The sequence below is a fragment of the Lathamus discolor genome, chromosome 1 (genome assembly GCF_037157495.1).
Source record: "Lathamus discolor isolate bLatDis1 chromosome 1, bLatDis1.hap1, whole genome shotgun sequence".
Taxonomy (NCBI): domain Eukaryota; kingdom Metazoa; phylum Chordata; class Aves; order Psittaciformes; family Psittacidae; genus Lathamus; species Lathamus discolor.
In genome coordinates this window covers 20,398,195-20,408,081 of record NC_088884.1, presented here as the reverse complement: position 1 = coordinate 20,408,081, position 9,887 = coordinate 20,398,195, and the positions used below count along the sequence as shown (strand labels likewise).

Sequence of the window (9,887 nt, the reverse complement as noted above, 5' to 3'; positions counted from 1 at the left end):
CTGAACACAGGATTCAAGGTGCAGCTTTACCAGTGCAGAGTACAGGGGGATGATCACTGCCCTGGCCTTGCTGGGCACACTATTTCTGATACAGGTCCAGGATGCTGTTGGCCTTCTTGGCCTCCGCGGCACAAGCTGGCTCATGTTCAGCTGCTGTCGACCAACATCCCCAGGTCCTTTTCTGCCGAGCAGATTTCCAGCCACTCTTCCCCAAACCTGCATGGGGTTGTTATGATGCAAGTGCAGGACCCAGCACTTTGCCTTGTTGGAGAATTGGTCTCAGCCTCTTGTTACTGAATTTAAAACAAATATTTTTCCCCTTTTATCCATTGCATTTACAATTGTGTTTTGAAAAAGAATGAATTGAAAATAGTTACTGTTCTGATTAAAAAGATCAGAGTAAAGTTAAAGATGCTGTATTTCTAGAAAAAGTCATTGCATTTTATCAGGAGAAGAAAACTGTTCAGATAAAGGTTCAGATCTGCCAATTTCTGTTAAAACTGAGTAAATTCTTTAGATGTACACCTGATCATCTTTGCTTGAGCTTCAGAGTTGCACACAAGATGGTTTCGGAATCTGTTGGTAAAAAAGCCTCTGGTTTGGAGCCTAGTTCTTTCCAGGGTAATGAGGACAAGTGGTTGCAGTGTCAGTGCCTCTTCAAAGGAGAATAGACTGTAAGGTGAAATTCCAACCTTCTCTCTTCACTTCTGAGAAGTGGCTACTGTGATAGGCTTATAAAGTCTCTCAAATAGTGGTTTAGAAGTTGGGACCATGAGGAATGCATGTTTCTGAAACTGGTGAAAAGTGCTGGGCCTGCTTCAGTTGTTTCCTGGATGTACACACTCACTACCAGGAAAAAGTTGTTGGGCCACACGGCTCGTATTTCTCTTTCTGCACTAGCAGAGACCCGTGGCCAATTAACACCTGCACTTTACCTCACAAGACTCTTTTGTGAGCAGGACTCTAAGTTTGAAGCAAAAATTACCATCTGCCCACCTCCAACACCAGTGCTAATCCATTTCAGAGGGAAAAGTTCTGGCTTTCCTCCCACATGCAAAAGTGGGTAATACATTCATTAAGCAAAGCAGCACGTGCATATTGCCTCTGAACTCCCAAGAGGAAAGTCCATGCTTTTTCCAGGATATAAATTTCCCTATTTGTGTCTTAAAGGAAGAAGAACTCAGAGTAATTTGCGTAAATCAAATAAAAATCACGTCTTTGCCCCCAAAAGATGTCCTGACGAACGAAGTATTAATTGCCTTCTCAGATAATAAAGTGATTATAACAAATGATAAAACAGGATTATAAATTAAATATGTGAGTGTAGCAAAGTAGCTGCTGACCAGTTTTTGGTATATGCAAAATACTTTTTCAGAAGGAAATGATACTAATAGTAGTTGAGATTTAAAAAAAAAAAATAATCCAAATCTTGGTTTCTTTTAGGTTGTTTGGGGTTTTTGGGGGTTTGCTTTTTTTTTTTTTTTAACATAAATTTGGATAATTAGAGTAAATTTGTTATCTGAGCTGGAGGAAAAAGTTTTTTAGTATACTGCTGTTAGCACCCAAACCCATTGCTCAAGGATCAAATTTACATGCAAAATGGATGGCACTTATTTTTGTCACCTATATATAGATAGTTCTTCTGGCTTACATTGCACTGTAAACTGTCGTTGTTATGATAGTCATCCCCTTTAGCCTGACTTACAGTCTTAAATTTACATCCCACACAAATGTGGCATTCACACTTCTTTTTATTCAAAATTTTTTACATTGGGAATGTGGAATTCTGAAGTTGGGAGGATTTTTTTTTTGTTTGTTTTTTTGTTTTGTTTTGAAAAAGGATTCATGAGCAAAAGAAATTAAGCCTCCATTATCTTGGTCTTTGCTTCCCAGTTATTTTTTATGAGTTCCGTATTTCAACTTTGACAGGGTAAGAAATGCATAGGATATGTGATAGGCATACAATTATAAAAGAAAGCATAATTCCGGAGAAATGGGTAGGAATAGAATGTAAATACATGGTATGTCAATATTACAGCTTCTTTAAAAGTTATTTTAGTTACATGGTAATGGAGGTATATTTTTCTTCATCAGTTTCATAATGTTTTCACAGTATTCTGAGTTTCAGTTTTTTGAATTTAAAAAGAATCTTCATGTGCAGGCAGTTCTAAACCTGGACTCAAGATCAGTTATAGGTTTTAAAGGGAAAAGCCCTATGGAAAATGCAACAGTAAACTTTGTGTGCTTTTGTGTATACCAACTGACACAATAATCAAGTGGTTTAGGTTGCCGCTCACAGATAAGAGAACCACTGTGACCTCATCTCATTTTAATCAAATGAAAGTTAGGAACCTTTTTGAAAAATTTCTCTGCAATATGTATCTTTTTTCTTACAATTTGGCAAAAAAATATTTTTAGGATGGAAAAAAATGCAAAAGGAGAAAATGCATGCAGATGCATTTGTGAGCCAAATTTAGAAAGGGAGGCAAATTAACATCCCACTCAATAGGTTCTTCTCGTTCCTTTTTTTCAAAGCTTTCTTCACTTCACTTGTTCGCAGACTGTGGTTTGTGAAGAAATATTAAAAAGGAAAATTCAGTTTGTTTTCAGTTGAAATTTTGATCATAAGTAATATGGCAATCAGAGACAAAACAATCTGGTTTTGTTTCAGAAAGTTTTAAGACTGTTTCCATAAGGCAGAATACAGAGTATACCCACAAACTGCTCCATCTCACTTGTGTGTAGTTTGGTTAGTGTGTGCAAATGCCCTCCAAAAGATGAAGCTCAAACAGGCGATAATCTAGGTTTTGAGATATTACCAGCTGCAAAGAGATAGGGATAATATACCTTTATTTCGTAACTGTCTCCCTTGTATTAGCTTCTCCTTTGTTTTCATTAACCTACTTTGTTAGCCATTTTGAATGTAAGAAGCCAGGAATCTCTTACATGACTTGGGGTTTTTGTCCAGGGTGTCAGCATTTGAGTACAAACTTATAAAAGAAGTTGCACACACCAGCAGTGGAATTTTTGAAATGGTGTAAATGCTTTAGCCTAAGGAAAATGCTCTCTAATAATAGAGTCGAGCACTTGTCACTCATTTAAAAAGTATAAAATTGTCAAATATTTATTAATAAAGCATTTGCTCTTGTAGTGAGGTTCCTGTCAGGTTACAGTATGTATTTGTACAACACAATGTATTTGTAGGGTCTTGATTTCAACATGTTCAGATCAGATTGTGAAGGTTTAATTTGATGTGGAAGGCCTGGCAGAGTAGGTCATATTTATTAACTGTATTAATTATGGAGGAGACCCATTAGAGCTTACTCTTCGTTGGTTCCTGTTAGAAGCGTAGTAAGATATGTTGCTTTCTTGCTCTGTTTTGCAAAACAAGGATCTCTGTGCCATGCTAGCTAAAGCATTAAAAGAATCACAATCTGAGAAGGAATGGTCTTAGTGGAATAAAAGTGTTACTAATTATTTCTCCAGGCTGCCAACTGCAATGCAAATCTAGTGGGTTCTGCAAAATTGTGACTTTAGCTGAGTTCTGTGGTTCCTTTATTATTCAGTGGGCAATCATATTGAGCACTCGTGATTTACATAATGCTGACCTTCAGCTCATCTTCATTTCTTATATAAAGGGAATTGTAAGAAGCAGACAGGAAGACTTACAGTGAATTGGCTTTGTGGGCAGGAAATGCCCACAAAACCTGGCAAGACTATTCTGAACAATTACTTGAGAAAGCAGATCTCTCGCGGCCTGGGAGATACCGTGGAAAAGTCAAGCACTTTGAGAATTACGAAGTATTTTGTTTGTGTTTGACAGAGCTATTCCAATTCATACAAAATTCTCCCTAGGGCATTCCAGTTCTGCTCTGGATTGCTGTCTTACCCATACAAACCCTTAAACAGACAAACACTGGCTTGTGAAAAGGGAGATGAAGGATTTCTAATACATCTCTGAAGAGAAGAGGAAAAAAGTGCAATTAAGGAGTTAAATTCAGTGTTATGTAAAGGTAACACGGAGAAGAAAAGGAACGTGTAGATGATAGGTTTTATTGCTTCCCTCAAAATCATTATTTTTGTCTCAGAAATCTGATTTCAGACAGCAGTGATGAACAAACTCCCTTGTAGACAACAGCACTACAACATTATGCTGTCGGTTAAGGCAAAAGGATTTAATTAATTTCCATGTGCTCAGATTCAGAAGTGCATGTCTTCTGACACATTTATACATTCTCTTACAATTTTCATTGTGCTTCCTTATTTTGCCCTTATGACAACTTGTTTTAACACAGCTAACAATGTCTTCTGTGTATTATTCCCTAACATCTTGTTCCGATTGTGAAGAGACATCTATGCCCTGTGCCAAACATGTGCCGAGTGACTGCTGCTGCCTAATGTAGTGACAAGGTGTAGAAACAGCTCAGTGCTTGGCAGGAGTAAAACAGTATGCCAGAGGAATTTGCTTCCCAGCATGAAGAAATTCTCTGTGACTATTTTGATCTTGCATGAGGCTTGTGAAGTGCTGAAGTCATGTTGGGTTCTGAAGTATTAAAATTTGCTCTTGACTTTTGATATTTTTTATTTTGGGGACAGCATTGCTCCATGCAAAAGATAGCTTAACAATTGCATGTTTCAGTGGATACGCTCTGAAAGTACCATTTTCTCACTCTCTTCCTTCTTTCTGGAATCTGGAATGGGTAAATTTACTGCAGATTTCAAACCTGTCAACACCCAAATGTGTGACACCAGCTCTCAGTACATGTGAAAGAGCTAAGCTGAGGGACATGCTAATATGTAGCAGGGGAAGCAGACAGAAGTTCTGCAGAATACATTTTGTGCAGTACAGAAAACTTTTCTGTGATGAACTCCATTTTGAATTTGATCAACTCTGTTATCAGCCTGCAGTTATTAGGGAGTTAGAAAACAGCAGGACAGGAGTTTGGACTTCATGACTCTCCCTTGTACTAGAACATAAGAGGAATCCGTGCTTATACTGCGGAGAGTTATATGAGCTGCTTAAATGACAAACCTGAAAGTTACTAAAATATGCATAACTGCCAACTGCAAGATAAGGAAGTCCATGTTTTGAAAACTCCCATTGTCGTTAGAGAGCAACCTCACCCAGCAGCCTGGCTGCATCCGGATAATGCAACTGAACCAGGAAGTGCCACTGCGCATACACTCGTGCTTTGCCTTTGCAGCTGGCCAGTTACGTACACACTTGCCTGGAGTCATGACACGGCTCTACTCTGCTGCTCCAGCCCCGCTGCTGTGCACCCTTGCTGTGCTCTTCAGAACATCTATGTCGGTGGGCCATGTACCGATGCTGCTTTGGTCATCTCAGAGGTAAGAAACCTAATAAAAGAGTATCTCTACTTGTGCCATTGCTCTCTGTGTGTATGTGTGTACAGAAATTATTGTATTTAATCAGGTGTAAATAACCTCTGGGCAATAATATTACCCAATAAATAAATAAGCTTCTCAGCAGTCAGACAATGTCACTGATGAATTTACCCATTTTTATTCATAATTTTAGCATTCTCAACTGGGCATATTCTTCAGCCCTGAAGTAGACATTCACGCTAAGGCGACCTTGAACTCTGCTGTCAGAGATGTCATGACTTAAAGGCAAGACATAAGGCAATCTCACAAAAGAGGCCTGACTAAAAACTGTGTGGGCAACTTTAATCCCTGCATTTCTTATCTCCTGAATCTTGATTTTTCACTTTTTTCTTTTTTAATGCAGGGGTTTTTTTTTTTTTTTTAGCAGAATGCATTGCTGTATGCATAGACATCAATTGTTAGAAAAAATAGCAGAGTCTTGACAGATCCAAAGAGACACACAAAATTCAGGGATTTGGCTTACACGTATGAAAGAAGACTTTGAACCTGTCTTGAAAGAGCCTGATACAGATCTTGTTTTTTCCATCCAGGAGTTTTATTCACGCAGACTTTAAGGATTTTATAAAATTACTTGGTATTTCCAGAAATTTGGCAGCTTGGGCAACGTGACAGCTTCAGGTGGGGCACTGGGTGTGTGAAGTTGTCAGAGGCCTATGCGCCTCTTACTCACAAGGCTGTCTCTGCAGGGCATACACATTGGTTTGTCTAGGAAGTACTGCCCCAAGATACAGTAAGCTGATGTCAGAGATCTGTAAGAAAAGGCTCCTGAAGGTCTATGGGATCACAGGACTGATTGGGAGGGCTAAAAGCAAAGTTCTGTTCTGGGTGGGAAGGTGACAACAGAGCGGTTATACTCTATAGAATATGTTTAAGGTGTGCTTTGGCCTGAGTGAATTACTTGACTCTCGCCTCCTGATTCCTAAATCCTCTTTATTCTTAACCTGGTTTATATAAATTGTAAACACTTTAATGGAGAGTCCATCTCATACCCTCAGAAAACAAGTATATATTATATTTAATTCAACCTGATCTCAGCTTGGCATTTATTTGCTTATTTATTTCTCTCATGCAAATAATTCATTACAGCAACAGTATCTGGAATTTGTCACAATCCAGCTGGGTGATTCTGTAAGCATAAAATGCGTTACTGTACTGTGCATAGCCTTGGTGCACAGGTTAACCCTCACTTTTGCTGCAGGTAAATGTTGGAAAGAGTCTGTTTTAGAATAAAAGTGTTCCTAAGAGACTAAGAAAAGATCAGTGATTCCTTTGTCCCACTTCCTAGTTGGTATAAACAACACACCTGTTGCAAATATAAACAAGATTTTATCAGTTAATCCTGGGTGGTCATAAAAGCAAACTTTCCACCAAGATTGCATCCACAATTAGCATCTTGCTTTAGATTAGGCTGCAGATTGTTCAGGTTTGTACAAATCTGGAGCCAGAAAATCGGGACTGTGGACTGATTAGTCTGGTTTCATGGTTCCACAAATAGAACATTTTCTGGAGGAAGCGTTCTTCCTACCATGACCTTTGCGTTTTTTAAAAGAGAAGTTCTTGTGGGGCAGAAGTTAGTTCTGGTGAGAGTCAATGGAGTAACAGGAAAGAATACTCGTTATTTTGTAAAATAAAGAAACAGTAGCAACAACTTCTGGTTGCTAACCCTGAAATGAGTGCTTTACATCTTGGTACTTCGCAGTGATGCAAGGTTTGCAGTGTGTGGTCTTCAGGCTTATGAAACCTAGAAACTATTAAGAATTTTAGGAAGAGTAACTAAAGAGGCGTAGCAATTATCAATGGATTTCTATTCACTTCGTGGAAGTGTGTCCCACAGTTTAAAAGTTCAGTGATTCACTAAGCAACAGAACTGAGATTCACCGATCTGTTCCACCACTCTCTCCCAGGTTATCTGTTAGGATCTGATATCAAATAGTTGAAAGGTAATATATTTTGCTTTTCTTTAGAACTAGCCAGTGTTTGTAAAGCCCTGTCTCAGAACAGCTACATCAGAATAATGTAACACTTTAAAGTCTCTCTTTTATGCATTACTACTGTACTGTAATCATGCTATTAAAGATAATGTTAGATATCAGATACAGATGAAAACTGCAACTGACAAGTATATGCAGTGTACAAAGCATAAGGTAAGCGTAATATATCTCCTTACAGGGATATTAGTAATACAAATACCTCTTTCCTCTATAAAGAAAAATGCAGATCTCTACTTTGAGAAAAATAAGTGCTTTTAACCAAACAAAAATCTTTCCCATTGATCCCAGTAAATGATGGAGTGGAAATAACTCAGTATGTCACGGTGTCCTGCTTTTCACTAAGGAATACTAATGTATCAGTAAAGATTCTCCAAATAACTTTGGCCTGGAAAAAAATTCCTTTCTCTTAAATCAGCCTTTAAACTAATAACTCCAGTTGCTTTTCGATGCAAGAGAGATGGAGAAATTCCTCTTGCAAACAATACATAGCAGAAACCTTATTTAGTCATTTTGAACCAATATTCAGAACTTTTTCTTTCCCTCCCCAGATTAGAGAGGGAGCTTGAGTAAATAAATTTATTAAAATTAGCTTTTATGATTGCCCCTCATCTATTTGTTTTAGAAATGTTTTTTGCCTACAGTCATTGCAAAATGCATTACTACATTCATTTATGCTATGCTAATATTGGGAAATGAATTCTTTTCTGGCAAATCCAAATTATAAGTGATTTTTTGAGACAGCGTTAATACCAAATTATTTACTGTGTTTCCTAAAACTGCAAGGAATTGACTGAAAAATCTACTGGAAGAAGGTGGAACATGAAGAGCATACAGTGGAACAGAAAAATGTTTCAGCTGTAACTTTGTGTGACTTCTGTGGAGTTGCTGTGTGCTAGCGTGCATGCCAGTTTACTTCTGCTGTGCAGGAGAAAGCAGTATTTCTTATGTGGTAATCACAATGAGACTGAAAGAGACAAATGACCAGAATAATGTGGAGGAAAGAGTTCAGGAGGCAGCTACGAAGCAAAAGTGTAAGCTCACAAGTAAGAGTTACTGTTATCTTACCATCTGCCCTTCTGGTGTGTTGGATACAAGAAATCTTGGCATCTTTGCTTCCATTAATAATAAGAGCCCAGATTCCAGTTCTGCCTAGAAAAAACACTGGTCAGTTAAGAATCTGTATGCTTAAACCTTTTGTCATGCCAGAGCAGTTAAGGACAAGAAAGAAGCAAAATAACAGTCTAATGTCTGCCATTGGAGGAAAGAGCAGGTGATTTCCAAGTTTCCTTCTTTTTAGCCAACAGAAAAGCACGTATATTAGCAGAGATGCTCATCACTGTGAGCCCCCATGGCTCAGGACTCTAGGATGGCTCTGCGGTGCGAAGGTTAAGTCTGATGTTCTTGGCATGCAGAGGACCACAGAAGGCTGTTCATCTTTGGACATAATATTATGTGAGAGCAATCAATAGTAGCAATCAATATGTGTGTTGGCCTACTGCCTGTTTCATCCTATGCCACCCCTGACTGTTCTCTTGCTGACCGCTTGATGTGAAGCATTCAAAGGGATGGGCTGGTTCATTGCATTCACTAAAGCGCACCATCAGCGTAGCCACGATGCACTGCCTGTGGCAGTCACGTATCTCCATTTCACTCTGCAGTTCACAGTAAACCAGCTAGTACAACATAAAACATATGGCATTTCCCATCTGAACCATGGCGAGAATATTGTTGCACCCAGCTGACAGTAGCAGCCCCCTCAGTAAAGAGTATAGCCTTGCCTACAGTGCTTAGCAAACTGTTTAGAAGAAGCACAATAAATGCATGTGTAATATATTGAATGTAAGCGTTAGGAAAACACTGCATTATAGTAGAATTATTGAATAACTGATGTAGATTTATTTTTCTAATGATGATGCTGGAGTTACTAAAGTTGACTGGAAGCTAAAAGGTTTCACAAAAAGCGCTTTTCAAGATTGGATTGTTAGCAAGAACTGCTACAAGGCACGAGGAATACCTTAGAAGCAAGTATGCTTTAAAACATTATCATTACATTTCTGAGTTTTTGAGTTCACAACAAAAGCCTTTGCCATTGTGCTGCTGCAAATAACTTTGTTCTATTTCATGTGCTATTAACTTTTATTCTTAACTACATGTTCACAAAGCTCTCAAAGTCTTCATTTTTTTTAAGATTAGATTTATACAGTTAGTTTTTAAAATAAATATGCCAAGATATTCACTTTCATTTTGTTTCACACTACCCAATTTTTAACATCTCTTAATTTAATCAATCTTCTTTTCCTTTAATGTCATTAGTATTTTGGTGTGGCCATGCAATGCAAAAAGTCAGTATGAAAGTCAGTTCCTGAACAGCCACTCAGAATCTTTGAGGGGTTTGTGTTTTCATGGATCTTATTTTCAAAGATCATACTTAGATATTTGAGATTGCGAGGTTTGTCTTTTCTGACAAGTTGAGGCATTTCTGACAAGTTG

At 38.2% G+C, this 9,887-nt stretch overlaps 1 protein-coding gene across 2 annotated transcripts in view; it reads left to right on the top strand.

Annotated features, from left to right (window-relative positions):
- The first annotated feature begins 5,134 nt into the window (after positions 1–5,134).
- The window catches only part of ATP6AP1 (ATPase H+ transporting accessory protein 1), a 55,555-nt gene continuing 50,802 nt past the window's right edge, over positions 5,135–9,887 (top strand). For both annotated transcript variants that reach the window (XM_065663589.1, XM_065663503.1), the window contains exon 1: positions 5,135–5,349. In XM_065663589.1, the coding sequence (XP_065519661.1) occupies positions 5,150–5,349 (200 nt within the window). In that variant the 5' untranslated portion in view covers positions 5,135–5,149. The remainder of the gene's footprint in view (positions 5,350–9,887) is intronic.